Source organism: Danio aesculapii, chromosome 4 (genome assembly GCF_903798145.1).
Source record: "Danio aesculapii chromosome 4, fDanAes4.1, whole genome shotgun sequence".
Taxonomy (NCBI): Eukaryota; Metazoa; Chordata; class Actinopteri; order Cypriniformes; family Danionidae; genus Danio; species Danio aesculapii.
The window spans coordinates 568,461-589,498 of NC_079438.1; the positions used below are offsets into that span (position 1 = coordinate 568,461).

Sequence of the window (21,038 nt, forward strand, 5' to 3'; positions counted from 1 at the left end):
TTTTTGATTTTCAGACTTGGCTTTTTCCATCGTTTTTTCCCCTCTTTCCTGGTCAATAGTTCATCATGGAAGGCAACACAAATATGATGGAATATTCAGAGAGAAATCAGAAAACATCTCAAACCAAATGCTGCTCCTCAAGTCTGAAGGCAAGACCATATCCCTGAAGTCAGAAAGTACTATTAGCTGATCATTTGATTTAATAATGATAATATTTCTGGGAATGTATATATAAACATAATATTTTCTCTATTCTTGTCTCAAAAGATCTTTATTGGTGCACTTGCCTTCAGTTACTTCGCTAAATCCATGACGGGATCCTACACCAAAAGCACCATCACTCAGATTGAGAAGCGGTTTGAGATCCCGAGCTCCACCGTTGGTTTCATTGATGGCAGCTTTGAAATGGGTGAGTTGAATATGAAGGTAGATGAGTACTTATACGAGTGAGTCACACCATTGATGCTGTGATGGGACTGAGGTACTCAGTTGATTAATCTGTTTCCAGGTAATATGCTGGTTATTACCCTGGTGAGTTACATTGGTGCTAAGTTTCACAGGCCCAAGATCATTGCAGCAGGGGTTCTGCTGATGGGTATAGGAACACTGTTAATGGCTTCACCTCATTTCATTATGGGCCGGTGAGTTTTGAATAAAGTCATACTCATACTTGGTATATTCACATTGAGGAGTTATTGAAGATTCACTCTTTAAAAGTGAGCTTTCTTAATGTTCTATATTTGAAATGCTGTACGTACTATTTATGTGTCTGCTTTTTCTGGCAGGTACAAGTATGATACAGCTTCCACCCATACTAATGATGCTGGTAATTTCACTGTGATCTCTACATGCTCATCCGACTCTCAGGAAACTCTTCAACAGCCTTTCTCTGGTAATGCATTGTGTGTGGAAAAGCATGCGAGGTATTTTAATTGTTAAACGCAATACATAACAGTTCACACTATATGGGTTGTCTAGGATGCCAAACAGAGAAAGCTAAAAGCTCACCCTTGTGGGGGATAGTGGTTTTGGGAAACACTATGCGTGGGATTGGGGAAGCCAGCATTGTCCCTCTGGGAATGTCATTCATAGATGATTATGCACGGCCAGAAAACTCTGCTTTTTACATTGGTGAGAAGATGATTATTGTTATTAATAATATAACTACTTTCAATATATATATCTCCCTTATGTGATTTGATTATTTTTTTTACTTTTCTGTAGGTTGCCTGAACACACTCAAAGGGATTGGGCCAATTTTTGGTTACATGCTTGGATCTCTATGTGCTAATCTTTATGTGGATATTGGCTTAGTGAATCAAGGTTAGATAAATATTTATATTTATTTACCTTAGATCTCAATAACTAAAAAAATAAAAAAGGTCAATATTAGTTTGAAACTACCACGGTGTAACAAACATTGCAACAGACAAGGTTTAATATATATCTCTTTTTCATCCAGTCTGTTCCAGGGCTCGATCCGAACCCGAGCTTAGTTCCAAATTGTTTTTTTCAACACCCAAAAAAAAAACTAGTTGTGAATAAAACAAATGGTTCTAAAGTACATTGGGAATGCCAGCTAAGCAGGAAACCATGGTAGAACCAAGGAATTGTGAAAAGGCCAACTTGAAAGGTCATGATGAAGCTGGAGAAACTAGCAATTTTGAAAAAGCCAGAGTGCTGAGGTAATTAGCCATGGCCTAATTGATCATCTCACGTCAGGTTAAAGTCAGATTCAACATGTACAATTGCAAATCTGAAAAATTGGAACCGTATAGAATACAAATAAGGAAAGTAAGAAGTGTTTTCTAAACTTAATCTGACTTGTATTTAATTGCAGACAATACAACAGCAAATTATTTAATGTGTTCCGTATGCAACCCAGGCTCATTCTGAAAACGTAGTCCCGTGGACGTTTCTGGAGACCGCGAAATACGTCCTGGGAGGTGCAGTTTTTGTTTTCACGAATCCGCGAGAGGGCACTGTGTGCGCTTTCTCCCGCATCGTCCTCGCGTAAACCCGCTAGAGGCCGCTGTCGAATGACCTTCCGCCTGTCTGCCTGGATGACAGAATGATTGACCGTGCGACCGGCCAATCGGCTGACCCACCCTCCTCCGTCCCTAAACCCAACCAACGACGATTCACGAAAGCCGTCCAGAAAAAGAAAAGCCCTTGTCTGATTTTTACCACGTTTTCGGATTTTGACCACATTCTCACCCTGTGACGAACTTGTTCGCTTTATTTTTTGGATTTTGTTTTTGTTTTCTTACCTGATTTCTGGAACCCGGACTCGAACCCGGTCGTCGTCGTGGTCAGCCCCTTTTTGCGCCTCGAGTCCGTCTAAGTACACGAAGAGCTAACCGGACAAACTAGTTGCAGCGGGAAAGCCCTCCACACGGTCGTACCCCCGGCTACGTATTTCGCAGTCTCCAGAAACGTCCACGGGACTATGTTTTCAGAATGAGCCTGGGTTGTCCGTATGAGTTTCTTTTTTGTAAATAAAACCATATTCCAATTTTGGTTCTTGCAACACATTTCAAAAAAGGTTGGAAAAGTAAAGCATTTACCCCTTTGTGATGTTGCCATTCCTTTTCACAACACTTCAAATATGTTAAGAAACTGAAGACGCCAAAAGATGAAGTGTTTCATGTGCAATTTTGTCCCATTCGTCCTGAAAACAAGTCTCAAGGTGGCCAACAGTACGGGGTACTCAATTTCACATTTTGCACTTCAAATGCTCCACAGATTTTATGACAGATTGGAACTGCAGACAGGCAAGTCAAATACCTGTATCCTCTTCCTCCGCAGCCAGGAATTTGTAGTGTGTGCAGAATGTTGTTTTACACTGTCTTATTGAAATATGCATAGGCGTCCCTGGAAAAGAAGGCAGCATATTGTGCTCCACAATCTCTATGTACTTCTTTAGCATTAATGGTGCCATCACAGAAATGCAAGTTACCTTAGCCAAGGGCACTGACACAACCTCATACCATGACAGACTCTGGCTTTCGGACTTGTTGCTTGTAACAATCTTGATGATCATTTTCTTCTTTGGGCCGGAGCACACGGCGTCCATTTCTCCCAAAAATACTTGAAGTAATGATTCATCTTACCAGAGTACCGATTTCCACTGTGTGATGGTCCATCCCAGACACCTCCGAGCCCAGAGAAGTCGACGGCACTTCTGGACACTGTTAACATAGGGCTTCCTTTTGGAACAGTACAGTTTTAACTGCCATTTGTGGATGCTCCTACGTATTGTGGTACTTGGCAAAGTTTTGCCAAAGTATTCCTGAGCCCATGTGGTGATATTGCGTATAGATGAATGCTGATTCTTGATGCAGCGCCTCCTGAGGGATTGGAGCTTAGGCTTGCGCCCTTGTTCTCCAGAGTCCTTGAATATTTTAATTATGTTATGCACTGTTGAAGGTGATATATCCAAATGTCTTCCTATATTTCTTTGAGGAACATTGTTTTTAAACATTTCAATAATTTTCTCACATTTTTTTTGGCAAACTGGTGGTCTATTGGCCCATATTTGCTCCTAAAGGACTAGACCTTTCTTGGATGTAAGATGAACCAAATCATAAACAATCACCTGTTGACATCTGTTACAAATAACATCATTATTTAACCAGTTTGCCTGATTACCAACCCTAAATGTCCCAAATTGTTTTTGGAATGTGTTGCAGGTCTGAATGAGAGGAAAGGATGTATATTTACAAATGAAATGTAGTGGACCAGACAAAACATGAAATATTTTGTGTTCATATTGTCTGCAATTTGGTCAAAGTAAATTTGGAAATCTCTTATACTCTCCCAACTTTTTTTGATTTGGTGTTGTAGAATCAGCATCGGACGCAAGGTTACAATAGTTTTGGATTGTTTATTAGTTTTAATTTCTATTTCGTTTTGACTTTTTGTTTTCAAATTTAGTAAGTTTTAATTAGTTTTAGAGGCAGATTTACTAGTTTTTATTAGTTTCTATATTTTGAAAATACTTAGTTTTTATTAGTTTCAGTATTAGTTTTTTTTTTCTAAATGAGATTTTCTAAACCTGTATTCAGAGGACACATGAACACCACCATCTACCCATCCTCAAACTCAAATACAACAGCCCACAAGACAGCAGCCTTAAGTACAATATGTGTCCAAGGCTGATTCTGATGTTAGATACACAGTAGTGATGGGAAGTTCAGATATTTATCGCGGATGTTAGGACTCACATTATGTAGTCAGCAATAGTAATTTCAGTCACTATAAAACATCACTATGATCTGAAAAATGTCTTCCAGTAAAGTTTGGCAACCCAACTGAAGTATTATTCATCTATTTAAACTCCATTACGATTATCTTTTATGAAATAAACTTACGTTTCACCAGATCCTCTCATTTAAGCCCTCAGTTTACCCGCGCTGCAGTTGTTGAAGTTTAGTTCAGCCACAACAGGCTGTCATGTACCGTTTGTGCTCGGTTCACTGAATCACGCATGCGCAGTATTGGTTAACCACTTCTCAAATTTGATCTTAGTGTAACGTCGCTGTACTAATAACTGAATAAGAGTATATATTGGATTATTTAGAGTTAGAGCGGGTATTAGGCTTGTTAAAAAGTTAGTAGTTTGTGGACGAGTGCTTACTGGAGACGCGAATCGTTTCAAATGATTCAGTTCGATTAGGTGAACTAGTTCAACCGGTTCACTTAGAAGATCCGGTTAAAAAGATTCATTCGCGATCGCGATACAGAGATAAAACCCATTAATGGGCACAAACGTGTTAAAGTAATAGTTTTAAGTCTCTGTATTTAATGCTGTCACCGTGCTGCTGTGATGTTACTCGTTGTTTTTGTCGCGGGAGCAACAGCGAGGATTACTGGAGGAGAATCGGCTCGTTCTGGCCAATGGCAGCAGGACTACAGACTCTGAGGTGCCGTACGGGTCAAACACCTGCAGCGCGGAGTAAATAGATTTACTTCTAAAAGGCTTACATTAAGATTACAAGTACGAGATACAAATACGAAAACGAAGGAAGTTTTTGCTATAATTTTAGTTATTTTCAGTTAGTTTTGCATGTACACAATACAGTTTCAGTTAGTTTTTTGAAAAACTCTCGTTTTTATTTTTATGTCAGTTAACGACAATTATTTTACATTTTAGTTTTAGTCTTTTTCGTTCGTTTTCGTTAACTATAATAACCTTGATCGGACGTTGACTGAAGAGAATGCTCTAACTGGTTATTCATCAGTGATTCAGAGTGCGAGGGTAACATAATGAAGTGACATAGCAAGTAAAGAATTTAAATAAAATAGGAACACAAACAGGCCAGCTGTAATTTCTCTTTAATTCTCAAATATTTGCGAAATGATTTGGAATATTTGATAATCAAACATATTTGCAGGATTTAATTCATTAGGGATAAGTGACAATTACTGAAAAACACGTCTTTGTTTATGCTTGTCAGAAGCTCTGGTTTCCCGTTGTGAATAAGAAAACAGATTAGCAGTGTAGAAAAACATGTCCTCCCACGCCCACGTCAGCTGCAGTCCATTTGGTGTGTTCTCGGGCAGCTTTTTGGTCAAGACAGAAACAGACACGAGTCAGCGTGAATTGACAACCCAGTTGGGTTTTGTTGGCGCTAGTTGTTTGACATCGGCTTGCTGTGTCTTGAACTTTAGCATGAAGAAAGGGGTCCCAGTGAAGGCACGGGGAAGAAGGATGATTGTTCTCCAAAAACAGTGATAGTCAGCACAAAGACAAGGTTATCAACAGTGAACCTGAAAGGAGTGTCTTCAGGAGAACTTACATCACTACATACACAATAAAGGTGTGGTCTTCTTTTAGGTAGGGTACATTTTAAGGTAAACCATAGAATGAGAAATTAATTCCAGGTTATGTTTAGTGAGGCAAGTTTGATAGAAGAGGAAAAACAAGTTGAAAGAACAGATAAGAGCGTAAGACACTACTTAAAATACTACTTAAGAGCAGTCCATGTGTTCTCATCAGAAATTAGACGTTAACTAACTAACTGTTTTGAATATAAAGGGATCTCCAACTCTGCAGATTGGTAGCTTTCCAGCAGCCGAGTTTAGTTCAAACCTGCTTCGACACAAGTATCACAATCCTACACAGTTTGATTAGCTAGTTAAAGTGTATTTGAATGAGGTTGGAGCTTGAGTTTTTTGGCCGGTAGTTCTCCAACAGTGGTGTTGATTTTTTTTCAATATTTGAAGCTTTTTCAGCAGTGAATGTAGGAATGAGAGATCCAACTTTTCACACTGAGAACATTTAAGGGAACCAAACACAACTAATATCCATAAGGAAAACACTCACTGATGATCCAGAAGGAAATATGAGGCATTCAGATCTTTAGGAATGTGAAGATCAAGGCAATAAAAGACATATTTCATCAAAATTGATAAAACTAAATTGGACAGTTTCATCTTGTTTAAGAGTTTCTTTCTGAAGCTTCAGTGAGTGGTTCTAAAAGGGGTTCACAAACTTTCAATTGCCACTGTATTCATCTAACACAGTTGTCTTAATCTAACACAGTTGTTCTCAACCACATTCCCAGAGGGCCACCAGCATGTATCCTTTGTCTGCTATACCAGTTGCATGTTGGGTTTCAGGTCTCTGCTAATGTGCTGATGATCTAAATCAGGTGTGTTTTGTTAAGGAGACTTGGAACATGTGCTGTGTTGCTGGTTCTTTAGGACTGTGGTTGAGAACCACTGATCAAACAGATATATTTATTAGCACGTTGTCTTTTTAGAAAGCGTGACCATCACACCACAGGACTCTCGCTGGGTTGGGGCTTGGTGGTTGGGTTATGTGGTGTCTGGTCTGTTCACTCTCCTTGCTGCTTTTCCTTTCTGGTTCTTGCCAAAAGTTCTACCTGAAAATTCCCAAACCTCTGAGCTAGACCACCCTCGACAACCGCACAAAACCACATCCACCCTCACAGAGATAGCCAAAGGTAAGGAATGGCAACATTGAAAAAACATTTTTAAAAAACACTTTCATATTGTTTAAATAATGTGCTATTTTCTTGTTTTCTAGATTTTGCACCAACTTTTAAGCGACTGTTTACCAATAAGATCTACATTTTGTACCTGATGTACAGTATAGTGGCATTTAACGACTTTGCCATAGTTGCAACATACACGCCAAAGTATCTGGAACAGCAGTTTGGACAAAGTGCATCCAAAACCAACTTTCTGATAGGTGACAACTCTTATGGTTACTAGAATGTTCCTATATTTCAGTCTGTTTTAACTGGTTGCATATTTATACACTGTACATAGGAGTGACATCTATTCCGGCAGTAGCTCTGGGTGTTTTTCTCAGTGGGTTGATGATGAAGAGGTTTAAATTGGGTCTGCTGGCATCTGCCAGAGTGAATTTGTTGACCAGCGTCATCACAATGTTTTTGGCCGTACCTTTCTTCGCTCTCAGCTGTGAAAATCTAGATTTTGCAGGGGTTACAGTGCCTTATCAAAGGTACTTTTATCCATCTATTCAATCTAATAATTTTCAAATCACTTGTACGCTATAGAATGACATAACAATGAATTGTTTATGTGGCAGATCTACTGAAGATCAGGATATTGTAAGTGATGTACCGCCTTTTTGCAATGCTGACTGTGGGTGTCCAGACCTCCTTTGGGATCCAGTGTGTGGAGAGAATGGAGTGACCTACATCTCACCTTGCCATGCAGGCTGCAATTCCACCCAGGGTGCAGGATGGAATATGGTGAATGCAGTGAATAACAATCTTTCACTCTTCTTCAATTCTTATTACATGTTTGTAAGAGTATTTTCCTCTTTCTTGTCTTGTTTTTCGTCAGACATTCCATGACTGCAGCTGTATTCAGAGCTGGGGAATGAGCATTGGCAACTCCTCTGCAGTTCTTGGACAGTGTTCACAAGATCCAAACTGCAACAGAATAATTTACATTTATGTGGGATTGCAGTCTTTGGCCTTCTTTGTGTACAGTCTTGGCATTATTCCCTTTTTCACCATGTCTCTGAGGTATAATATATATTGTAATTGCTGTGTGTTTCTGGATGAGGTGGTTTCCTAGCCCTGGATGACACGTCTGGGGGTCCAGCATGTTGAGGTAGTGCTCGCGAACAGTTCTTGCCCTCATTGCGAGGGATTGACTGTTGCGTAGCTGTGGTGCCGCGCACTCTAGCATTAGAATGCGCCCCCCGCTCCCACCCCCTTTTGCTCTCCAGAAGTTGTTTAGCACATGGGCAGGCCTGAGGATTACAGTGGGTGCTCATCCGTTGCCCTCGGGCCCACAGACCTCTCACTCCTCAGAAGTGCGCTCTGTCCAAGCTTTCGAGTGAGGGCACTGGTTCATCCTCCAGGATGGCTGCACTCTCGTAAGATGACACTGGGGACCAGGGGCCTTATGTACGAAGACTTACATAGACTTACTTTGGTTGTAAGCAAGGCTCTGGATTTAGAATTGGACCTGTTAGCCATGTTATCCTAGGCAACTTTTGCCGTAGGACTGGAGATAGCATGTTTTTTATCAGACGTACGTTGTTGTAGTTCCCATGAAGGGGAACGTCCTGGTTACGAATGTAACCCACGTTCCCTGAATAGGGAACAGAGATGTGCATCTTCTCCAGCTGTTGGCTGAGTGTTCAGTCTCAGCTGGCCAAATTCTGATACACAGCCTAGAACTCTGACAAGGACATTTTGTTAGTTTAAATAACAAAGTAAAGACCTGTTCTGTAGGAAGAGAACCTTAAAGAATTTCTGTTATGATCTGATGCTATTTAATGAATTAAATTAAACCCGACCCACAATGCAAAGGCCAAAAAAGCAATCTAACATAAAGCTACATATGGATTTGTGCAAAATGTATAGAAGTTTACATCAGAATGCATACTGAGAACATGTTTTTGCAGGATTGTGGATCCTGAGCTGAAGTCTCTCTCTGTGGGAACGTTACTGTTCACTGTAAGAGTTTTGGGTGAGTTTGTAAGGTATAACATTTATGTATTTATTTTCTTGGCCTTAAATCTTCCTTCAATCTGGTACAGCACTGTTTATAATGCAATTTATCTTTTTTAAAGGTGGTATTCCTGCTCCTATTTACTTTGGTGCTCTTATTGACTATACCTGTTTAAAATGGGGCCAGAATAAATCTTGTGGAAGAGGTGCCTGCAGAATTTATGACATTGAGACATTCAGGTGAGCTGAACTATTATATATACCCTATTCCGTTGTAAATTCCATTCCGTTGTATTCCGTTGAATGTACCAAAGCTCTAACTCATTCATACTAAACTATTTTTGACCCCCATTAGGTTCCTGTTTCAGGGACTGACCATGTGTCTTCGAGTATTAGCCTGTTTCTTGCTTTGGATAGCCACTATAGAGATGAAGAGAAAAAGTACTGAACAGTAAACAAATGTCTAAAGACACTGAACTCCAAATGCTTTTGTACGATCCAGAACATCAGAAGACTACAAAATATTGTTCTGTATTTTATTTTATAGGTACACTTCATGTATATGCGCTTTGCTTAATTCTACATTCACTTTTTTCAATATTATCAGTCTTAAATGCACTAGTATATGCGCCGTTTAGATGATAAAGAAACCGTTCAGTTGTGCATGTGGATTTCCTCACAATAAAAAATAAAAGAAATTTTATGAATTGAGTCATATGCATGGTTGAGTCATTGCATCATAATGCATAGTAAGGGGGGTAGTGTTAGGATGATTTTAAGGGCCCACGTCATTTTAGGGCCCCCAGAGTTACTAGTTATCTTGAGGGCATGGTAATGAATATTCCTGTGAGTCACGCAACAGTCTGTTTTGTGTTCTGATTGGCCTGTTGTCCACCAGAATTTACACGTGAATGAAGTATCAATTGTATTTGAGCCATTTGATACTTGATATCTATAGAAATCGCACACGACTGTATGTAGGAGTCGGCACTTCGGATACTATTGGAATTCTAGTTGGATTTAGCAAGCTATATGGAAATTGCTGAATTAACTAGACTGAATTAAGCGAGCAGTAGTCAACCATACTAAGAGGTATTAGTTAACTATGCGTCATCTGACTAACTTCAGAATGTCAAGATCATGTCTGAGAATCACATAAACCCAGGGCATGAAAACCCTGTGCGGCGTTGGGTCCCTAATAAACATATACTTGAAGAGAATGTGATCAGATATGACTCAAAACTGTAAATTAATTAATGAATAACAAATGTGATCCATTCCTAATTGGAAATGCAGTCTAAATTTGACGATCACTTAAAATTGGGGTCAGATTAAATTTGGAGCCAGAAACAAACATAGATAAATACTAATAAATATCAGCATACTTTTCAGAAGTGCTAGAAAAACCGTACACACATTTAACCTTCGACCATTTATTGGATTCGGTCATTGGGTTGATAGAATGGAACCTTACAAATTGGATCCTATCCTACTAATCTCTTGGATGGTGGTAAGAAGTGGCATGCATCATGTCTTGATCCATGCCAGAAAATTGCCTGTATAACGGTTGTGCTTTCAAAGCTGAAAACTTACATTCTTCTCAATGACTATGTTTACCTGGACATCAGTAATCGAATTATTTTCCTTAATCTGAATAAGACAGTAATATAATTATAGTTTTTACATGAGTTGCTTTTTAAATGTTTCATGATCCCGTTTTACATGTAGCAAACAATTCGGATTAACGTCAATTGCGTAAGCACGCTATCCGACTTTTCCTCTGGTGTTTCATGTAATTTCGGGTGTTTTATTTTAATTTGTCGACTTTAACTGAAGTTTGGCACTTTTGCTTTCATTCAGGAACATTTTATGCATGCCTCCTTGACAAATGAGATATTGGATGTGAGTATGAACTGCTGGAAGAGTGTTGTTTTAATAGAATTTGAGACCGCACACCGTATGGAAAAAAAACTGTATGTTTACATGGTAGACTCTTAATCAGAGTATTGTTTTAATCGAATGTTCTTAATCGAATGTTTTAATGTCGATGTTAAGATACTCAATGTTTCACTATAAGACTGATTTACTGGAGTAACATCAAAGTAGAAAGCCAAACAGGCTGAAAGGCTATATCTCAATGAGTGAACATTCAATCACTGTTATATATTATTATTATGTTATTGTTGGTTATTTAAACTGTTCTTACAATCATTATTATGCTGTTAGGCGCATGGCATGTGTGATGTTATTATCTTATTGCACCACTAGATGCCACTCACGGTACACAGTGAGTGAACAGAGGACGGGTGGATTCCATTCTGGGTCCCTCTGATTTTTTTATTATGTGTTAAAAAGTGTCATGTTGGGGGCGTGTCCACAGTTCGCTGATTTATGGGTGTGTTGCTTCACATGTAGATTAGTTTCGGCTTCCCGCCCAACGTAACAAGGGGGCGGGGCCATGACCCGCTCTGTGTTTGCAACACAGACAGGCAGACTGAGAGGATCCTCATTCAGTCGTACATGTACGACTCTGACACAGACCAAGCAGAGAGTACAAAATCATGTGTCTTTGTACAGTTTTACAGCCAACTGTGTGCTAGTTTCAAGTGCCGAGCTTGTACACCGAGACTAATAACCACGCACACTGAAGTAACTTTGACTGAGGCACCGGATGCGCCGCTCGAAGCCGCGACACGGCACACCAGACACTCTCTGTGGCGCAGCAGAAACATGAAGTGTCCCAAATCGTCGCGCCACGCATTTTAAAATTCTAAACATAGGGTTCTGCAGCGGTTCGCGGCGCCCAGCCGTCGACTTGAGTGTACCCTGATAGAAACCGATGTTTAGAATCCTAAAACGCATGCTAGTTAAGATCACAGGGAGCTTCTGGGATCGCGAGAAATGCAAACGGCTGAAGTATAAGGTAGACTCAATGAGAACTACACATGTTTGCAAACCTACCTAAAGATACAACCAATAATTCCGATTAGAGCGATAATGTGGAGAATATTGATCTTGTGTTGAGCCCAATGAGCCTTACATCTAAAAACAGAGCTAGCGTGTTCCTTTAGTGATATCGCTTCGACTCACGCTGAAAATGGCGGACGTGAATCAACAAACTGAGGATATGATGACGCGCCTGTCAATCAATATTGGTGGGCGGGGGGACCGCTCTCCTACGTAAAGTTGCGGTCGGTTTGAAAACCGCTCCAATTGGTCCACCGTTTTTTTATGTTGTTAAATTGAAAAAAAAGCACTGGGTGTGTTTATATCAGCCCAATATGACAGTCTATACACCATACATGCACATATGTCTGTCCAAACAGCTTGAAAAGTAGATTTTTTACCATAGGTGTCCTTTAAGGCAAAATGGGAATCCAAACTTAATGAAAAAATTGAAGCTGATATTTAGGAAAACACATGTTCAGAATCTCATAAGGGTATCAGTAGCCATAATTGGAAAGAGTTTGACTGGAAAACAAAAGTTAGGTTTTTTAGAACACCATTGATGGTCTCAAAATATGCTAACCTTCCACAGACAGAGGAATGCTGGAGGGGTTGAGGGAATGTCGGTAATCACGCACATATATTTTGGGAATGTACGAAAATACTTGCATTTTGGCAAGGGGTAAAGATTGAGATAATGAAAATTATGCCGTTAGATCTACCCTTTACTTCCCTGTTTTTCTTCCTTGAAGGGATATATATATATATATGGAGATATATACTACATATACTTTTACTAAGTGCAAGAAAGACTATAACAATAAATTGGATGAAGCCACACCCTCCAACAACAGTACAGTGGATAGAACAACTTGAATCTATATATAGAATTTATATAGAACTTCAATTAAAACTGGATATTATTAAACAAAGATGGCCACCTGTTACTTTGTGACTGAACAGGACATAGTATTTCCAGCTCCTTTGAAACTGAAAATAATGTATGTTTTTCTTTTTGTAATTTGTTTTTATTTATATCTAGGGTTACTTTTTTCTGTTGTTTTTTATAATCGCTGCTGTCACTAAATGTTCTGTTCTGTAAAATGTTTTAATGTATAAAAATAAAGTAAAAAAAAATATATATATATATATATATATATATATATATATATATATATATATATATATATATATATATATATATCGATCTTGGCTCCAAATCCAACTGGAAGAGCACAGTGATTTGCCATTAAAAGATAATATTTATATTTATATGAGTTTGATAAACAGAGTGTTTTATGATTAAGAAGTAGCTATTACACATAGCCAAAATGTCACTACATAAAAAAAAAAAGTGATTATTTAATAATATGTGGTAGTGGATCTTCCAATAAGGATTTGTCCTGGGATGGTAAAATAATCAGCCATCATCCTTGATTTTTTTTGCTTGCTTGCTTTAGCAATTATTTCCAGGAAAGTGATTTCATTGCCATAATTTACCACTTATTAACTGCAAGTTTAGGGCTGAGAATAGTCATGAATACTGTACCCTCGAGAAGGGTGTTTGTTTTAGTTGGTGTCATTGAGTTTTTACTGGTTGATGTTTGATTAATGCATTTAATGGCTTATCTAACTATGCATTACTGGTATATCTGTGTAAAGTTCATTTTCTCTGTAGAATGTTTTATTTATTTATAAATTCTCATATAATGGACAGCATATAGTCATTGTCCACATTCTAACCAACAAACTGGTGAACGTTTTTAAACGTTCTATTTTAGCGCATATCTTTATCTAAGAATATGTTTAGCAGCTAGAAATGTCCGCTTCTAAAAATGCATACATATACAGAAATGCATGCATACATGCACATGCTTTGATGTGTTTTTCCCCCCTTGGACAACAATAGGGTTAAAGTATTACTATATTCTATATAATCATTGGTAAATCAGATGTAGGCAAACATAAAGGTGCATTCAGAGGTTCCCCTCAATCTTAAGACGACTGTGAACTTGTGAGTATTGTTATAAAATTGTGAAATGAAATTTTTTTCCATTCAGTTAAATCATATTTTGACATGTTTTGAAAGGAATATCTTTATATAAATAATAATTACTTAAACATAATTTTTAGCAGACTAAATAATTGCGTTTCCTTTTCAGAGTTGACTTTTTTCATTGGTCTTTTCTCCTCTTTCCTGGCCAATAGTTCATCATGGAAGCCAGCACAAATGGGATGGAATATTCAGGCAGAAATCAGAAAACCTTCAAAACAAATGCTGCTCCACAAGTCTGAAGGCAAGACCGCAAGTCTGAAATTACTAATAGCTGATCATTTAATTTAAAGTTAATGCCTGTAGTTAAGTACTCTACTATAATACTTCTATCCTTGTCTCTAAAAAGATCTTTATTGCTGCTCTTGCCTTCTGTTACTTCTCTAAATCCCTGACGGGATCCTACACCAAAAGCACCATCACTCAGATTGAGAGGCGGTTTGAGATCTCGAGTTCCACCGTTGGCATCATTGACGGCAGCTTTGAAATGGGTGAGTTGACATGCAAGGTTCAGGCAGACGATGAGTACCTATACCAGTGAGTCACTTCATTGATGCTGTGATGTTGACTGAATTACTCTTCACACAAATGAGACTCATGTATCCTATGAAATAATGAACATTTGTTGACAAAGAAATCTGCCTCCAGGTAATATGCTGGTCATTACCCTGGTAAGCTATGTTGGTGCTAAGTTTCACAGACCGAAGATCATTGGAGCAGGGGTTCTGCTGATGGGTATAGGAACACTGTTAATGGCTTCACCTCATTTCATTATGGACCGGTGAGTTTTGAATAAAATAAATACTCAGTATAGTCACCTAAAAATGTTAATTAAGTTCTTTTAATACATGCATTATATAGCATCTATATCTGAAATATTGTACAGTATGTACTAATAATGTCTCTTTTTATGACTATTGTATTCTGACAGGTACAAGTATGATACAGCTGCCACCCACACTAATGATGCTGGTAATTTCACTGTGATCTCTACATGCTCATCCGACTCTCAGGAAACTCTTCAACAGCCTTTCTCTGGTAATTCATCATGTGTGGAAAAGCATATGGAATATTTTAATTGGTAAATGCAATACATAAATGTTCATACTTTATGGGTTGTCTAGGATGCCAAACAGAGGAAGCTGAAAGCTCACCCTTGTGGGTGATCGTGCTTTTGGGAAACACTCTGCGTGGGATTGGGGAAGCCAGCATTGTCCCTCTGGGAATGTCATTCATAGATGATTATGCACGGCCAGAAAACTCTGCTTTTTACATTGGTGAGAGATATTATTATTAGTAGTAGTAGTTGTAGTATTGCATTTAAATCAAACCACTCATATCCCTCATGTGATACAATAAAATTTATTTTTCTGTAGGTTGTCTAAACACAATTGGAGTGATTGGGCCAATTTTTGGGTTTTCACTTGGATCTCTATGTGCTAATCTTTATGTGGATATTGGCATAGTGAATCAAGGTGAGTTAAAACAAATAGGTATACAGCTATCTTAGTGGTTTTTAACAAAGTAAAATTCAATATTACTTTCATATATGCATCGTGGTAGTGCTTATTTTTTTGAAGAACAAAAATTGTAGACAAGTGTCTGGAGCTGGCAGAATAGTGATTATCACAGAGCTTGGTACCATCACTGTGGAACAGGAGAACAGCATGGCAGAGGACCACAAAGACCAGGAAGCTTTCAAGGCATGCAACAAGACAGCTCAAAGGGCAAGTGACCAAGGATAGGGTGGCAACCCTAATCGTCCTTAAAGTGGACAGATGTAGTAAGGTATAAGGAGGATGGAGGGACAACTGAGGGAGGGCTGAAAGGAAAGACTCCTGAGGACTGATTGGTGGAAGTATCAAGTAGTCAATAATGATTCATGTTGGGTTTTTGTGGTTGCTTACCAAAACTTACCACACAGCCTTTAGGTTCATGAAAAGGGACTAAAGGAAATCTTCACATCAAAATTAAAAAAAAAATAGACTGTTCTGCAAAAACAGTAAAAGCCAGCCTAACGACACAACAGCGAGAGCGCTGGGTCTGCCACCTCCACGGGCAGCGCTTGCAGGTTTACTACTTGTTCCCTAAAAGGAGTGGTAGGAACCTTGGACCAGGAAGTTAGCTGGTCCAAATTCCAGGCATGATTTGTTGACTGAAAATGCCTACATGCTTGTGCCTGTCCTGAGGCCAGCCATGAATCAGTGCCTCCATGCTAAGAGAGATCTCGAACAGGGAAGACGCAACTGGAAATGGGTGGATACTTAGAAAGCACAGAGGGTGACCTAGGTTTTCCTGAATCACAGTAGCAACTGGACTGCACCAGGGTGGAGCCACCATCACAATCTGCCGTGGGAGCACGTAGGCTGCACTGTTGAGCTTGTCTGGCAAGGTATGTTGCAGTTTTACCATGCCTGGTGAAATGCGATGACCATGCAGGATTATGAGCCTCCTCTCAAGGCAGCCTTTAAACTCTTAATTGTGGAGTGACTAAACCTGTGAGAGCTGCACTTACAAATCAGAGAGATTGGTCCTTCTAAGTGAATCTCCTAGTCCAGGGGTCACCAAACTTGTTCCTGAAGGGCTGGTGTCCAGCAGATTTTAGCTCCAACCCTAATCAAACACACCTGAACAAGCTAATCAACGTCTTAATAGGTATACTTGAAACACCCAGGCAGGTGTGTTGGGCAAGTTGGAGCTAAACCCTGGAGGGACACCGGCCCTACAGGACTGAGATTGGTGACCCCTGTCCTAGTCGATCAACTCAACATAAACTCAGTGATCTACTAAGGGGGAACCAAAGACATTTACTATTCAAAATCTATAATACACTACCATCTCTGCACATCATATCCATTGGCTGTCAATAAACAACCTGGTTGATTCACTGCATATGTCTTCATCTAACAAATGTAATATTTGTTTGTGTATTCTGTTCTCTTTATAAGGAAGCGTGACAATCACACCACATGATTCTCGTTGGGTTGGGGCTTGGTGGTTGGGTTATGTGGTGTCTGGCCTATTGACTCTTCTTGCTGCTTTTCCTTTTGGGTTCCTGCCAAGAGCTCTGCCTGAAAATTCCCAAATCTCTGAGCTAGGCCACCCCTCAAAACAGCACAAAAATCGACCCAGTTTAAGGGCGATAGCCAATGGTATGGCAACCTTTTAAAGTTGTCTCACATAACAATAAAAAATGATTTCAGATTGTTTAAAAATATGTGCTTGTCTACTTGTTTTCTAGATTTTGCACCATCTTTTAAGCGTCTGCTTGCCAATAAGATCTACATTCTGTACCTTGCTTACAGTATAGTGGCATTCAATGACTTTGCCATAGGCATAACATACACGCCAAAATATCTGGAACAGCAGTTTGGACAAAGTGCATCCAAAACCAACTTTCTCATAGGTGACTAATTTGATGGTTACAGGAATTTTTCTTTATTTTCAGCCTGTTTAAATATGTTGTGATTATTTATACTGTTCACAGGAGTGACATCGATTCCAACATTTGCTCTGGGTATTTTCCTGAGTGGGTTGATGATGAAGAGATTTAAATGGGACCTGCTGGCATCTGCAAGAGTGAACTTGTACACTGGTGTCATTACATTGTTTTTGACCATAATTTTCCTCGCTCTCACCTGTAAGAATCTAGATGTCGCTGGGGTTACTTTGCCTTATCAAAGGTTCTTATCGCTATCTGCATATTTAATATATTCATTTTTAAATCACTTATGTTATTGGACAACATAATGAATTGTTCATGTGGCAGATCTACAGAAGTTCAGGATATTATAAGTGATTTACTTCCTTCTTGCAATGCTGACTGTGGATGTCCAGACCTCCAGTGGGATCCAGTATGTGGAGAGAATGGAGTGACCTACATCTCACCTTGCCATGCAGGCTGCAATTCCACCCAGGGTGCAGGACGGAATATGGTGAATGCAGTGAACAGCAAACTTATATTCTTTATTACATTTTTGTGAGAGTATTTTCCACTTTCTTGTCTTGTTTCCCTTTGTCAGACATTCCATGACTGCGGCTGTATTCAGAGCTGGGGACTGAGCATTGGCAACTCCTCTGCAGTTCTTGGACAGTGTTCACGAGATCCGAACTGCAACAGAATGTTCTACATTTATCTGGGATTGCAATCTTTGGCCTTCTTTGTGTACAGTCTTGGCACTGTTCCCTTTCTCACCATGTCTATGAGGTTCCATTTAACTTCTTTCTGTACTATTTCCTAATATTTCAGGCTTGGTGTGTTCCGGCCCTTAAGCAACTAGAGATGTAGTCATTGCTTAATTTGAGCTGGATCTTCCTAGATCCTTTTTTGGACAATGTCACTGTTTTGTGTTTTGCGGTATGGTATTTATTTTAATCTATCCAGCATTGACTTGTGCCTGGTGACTGCCTGCAAAGATTGGGTCATGATATACACCTTGTCCATATGCATTTGCACATATTTATGTGCCCATGGGTGGGCTGGTCTGAAAGGGAGGTGTATTAAGGCACATTGTTGATGCATTGCTATTTTAAGGCTACTGAAGTAGACTACGCATTTGACCATGTAAAAAAATGGCCTGAACTTAATGGTGCTGAGATTTATTTTATAATTAAAAAGCATGTTAGTGTTATAGGCCTATGCCTATTTCATTTATCATGCACACGTGTCTTGCGTTCAGTCTTGTATTTAGCAAATAGCTTGTTTACATGTGGCCACATGCTTTTGTTTTGTGAGTATGCATGTTCAACGTGTTTTCAGTGGCCAAGTGTTCTTGTTCTGTTTGATATGAGCATGTGGCTTCTGTGTTTGTCTCTGTCTATTGTCTAGTCCCTCCCACCTCGTTATCGCATTACTAGTTAAGTTTTTCATTGTTGTTTTTCTTGTGTGGTACTGTATAATCTCAAGCCTTGTCTTGACCTGCCTTCTCAGCCTAGTTTTACAATCTAGTTAACGTTTTCCCCCTCTGGGGCTCGTGTGCCTTCTCGTAGTCCGCAGGACTGGGACTGTCCATCTTGCAGGTGCTTGGGGAGTGGTCCGAGTCAATAAGCATACCTGATCCCCAGATGTCGGCAATAGTACAGTTGACTTCTGGCCTGGTGGTGAGGGGGCCATGGGTCTGTGTAGTGGACACATGGTGCCAATTGCAGCTCTCCATTTCCGGGGTTCTTCTACTCTCTCTCTCACATCCTGGGGATTCGATGCTGCTGCCAGCTCAATGCCTTCCATCAGCTCGAGCCAGGTGGCAGGGCTGCAGAGCAGAACAAGTTGTCATTGCTGAGAGAGCAACACCTGCAGCAGGTGGTCAATAATGAGCCTCTCAACGGCTGTAGGTTGGTTTTCCAACAGCCAAACTCCATTGCCTGTGCTATGGCTATGCTCATCCAGGAGGTGTGCTCATCCAGCGCCCACTGCTGGTACTGCTGTTGGTACTGGAGCACAGCGCAGTCTCCAGTTTGGCTCAGTAGAGCCAGTAACTCCCTGTGGTGATCGTCGCTGGGAGTGAGAAGGAGAGGCAGGTGAAGTCCGCTAGCTGGTGTTGATGATGCCCCAGCTCCGCGAGCTGGCAGAGGATGTCATTTATCTTCAGCCCCAGGTGTAGGTGGTTAAAGTAGAGAGGAAAAGATAGCGGAATCATACGTAGAAAAAAAAACAGTCCAGATGTTAATACCCAAGTCATGTTTCCCCTCAATCCGCCTGAATTCTCCACCAAATGTCGCAGATGAGAGATCACACGAATACAGAGACACAGTTTAAATCCCGGTAGGGTAATTTATTAGGAGTGGGGCAGAGGGAAAAGTGCACTGGGATGTGGAGGGCAGTGTGGTCAGATTGAGGTGAGGAAGCCGTTTCCATGGCGACCCTGATACCATACTGGCAGGTCCACCACATCATATATTTTTGCACCTGTATTTGTATTGCTGATTAAATTCTATTAATGATTCATCCATGAAGTGTCAATTGGTTAATCTTGAAGTATATACTGTATATATTTTGCAAATGGCAACCCTACTCACAGTGCAAAGATCAATAATAGGTTTACATGAGGATTTGTGCATAATGTTGTATGGGAAAACGCTTATTGACAAGTGTTCTTGCAGGATCGTGGATCCTGAGCTGAAGTCTCTCTCTGTGGGAATGTTACTGTTAGCTGTAAAAGTTTTGGGTGAGTTTGCGGTGTTTGGAATAGTACAATGTATTATCTTGCCTAAGACCTACATCTAGGTACAGCACTGTTCATTTTCAATTCAGTTTCATTTTGTTTTAAAGGAGGTATTCCTGCTCCCATTTACTTTGGTGGTCTTATTGACTCTACCTGTCTAAAATGGGCGCTGAAGAAATCCTGTGGAAGAGGTGCCTGCAGAATTTATGACATTGAGACGTTCAGGTGACTAAACCATTACATTTCCCCTATTGAGTTCTATATATGAATGTATTGAAGCTCTAACTAATTCATACTAAACTATTATTGGTCCCCGTTAGGTTCCTCTTTCAGGGGCTAACCATGTGTCTTCGAGTATTAGCCTGTTCCCTGCTCTGGATAGCCACCATAGAAATAAAGAGAAAAATTCAGAACAGTAAACAAATGTCCAAAGACATACAATTGCAACAGCCTATGCTGTAAAATCCAAACCACCAGGAGATTAAAAAATGTTCTGTGGTGTTTAATTTTTTAAACTGCAGGTGTTATATGTCAGGCAATCGCTGGATCCATCAGATTCACCTGACACCACTAGCACTCCTGTGTCCAGTCCTAAGTGTGTCTTGACATTATGTATGTGTGTTTTGTTATTATATGCATTATCATCAGTGTTAATTGTATTTGTATAAACAAAGTTCTGATTAAAACTTGACTGATCAAATGTTAATGCTGATTTTTTTGATGCAAAATAACTATTATAATTATTATGAATATTAAATGTTTTTATATATTCAAGTCAAGTTGTATTTGTTGTCTGTTATATTCAAGGTTTGTAACACTGTGCTTGTTAATTGTAACATCTGATGGACGTAAATTACAGTAAAGCACAGGTATCGAAGCCAGTTTCTGGAGGGCCGCAGCTCTGCACAGTTTAGT

General features: G+C 39.6%; 2 protein-coding genes across 3 annotated transcripts; both read left to right on the plus strand.

Annotated features, from left to right (window-relative positions):
• Nucleotides 1-346: 346 nt before the first annotated feature.
• On the plus strand, nucleotides 347-9,508 carry LOC130222719 (solute carrier organic anion transporter family member 1C1-like). Its single transcript, XM_056455247.1, has 13 exons — nucleotides 347-409; nucleotides 509-641; nucleotides 786-892; nucleotides 979-1,131; nucleotides 1,225-1,323; nucleotides 6,768-6,971; nucleotides 7,055-7,219; nucleotides 7,300-7,495; nucleotides 7,583-7,748; nucleotides 7,843-8,027; nucleotides 8,918-8,982; nucleotides 9,086-9,203; nucleotides 9,319-9,508. The coding sequence occupies exons 1-13, from the start codon at nucleotides 406-408 to the stop codon at nucleotides 9,416-9,418; spliced, it is 1,695 nt and encodes a 564-aa protein (XP_056311222.1). The 5' UTR covers nucleotides 347-405; the 3' UTR covers nucleotides 9,419-9,508.
• Nucleotides 9,509-14,060: 4,552 nt separating this feature from the next.
• Nucleotides 14,061-20,823, plus strand: LOC130222720 (solute carrier organic anion transporter family member 1C1-like). Of its 2 annotated transcripts, none has more exons than XM_056455249.1 (14): nucleotides 14,061-14,198; nucleotides 14,312-14,453; nucleotides 14,611-14,743; nucleotides 14,894-15,000; nucleotides 15,087-15,239; nucleotides 15,339-15,437; nucleotides 16,911-17,114; nucleotides 17,204-17,368; nucleotides 17,450-17,645; nucleotides 17,732-17,897; nucleotides 17,985-18,169; nucleotides 20,062-20,126; nucleotides 20,231-20,348; nucleotides 20,444-20,823. In XM_056455249.1, exons 1-14 carry the CDS (start codon nucleotides 14,124-14,126, stop codon nucleotides 20,583-20,585), a joined length of 1,950 nt encoding a protein of 649 aa, XP_056311224.1. In that variant the 5' UTR covers nucleotides 14,061-14,123; the 3' UTR covers nucleotides 20,586-20,823. The 2 variants fall into 2 exon arrangements, with proteins under 2 accessions (XP_056311224.1, XP_056311223.1); XM_056455248.1 differs by having other exon boundaries at nucleotides 14,078-14,206.
• Nucleotides 20,824-21,038: the final 215 nt, after the last annotated feature.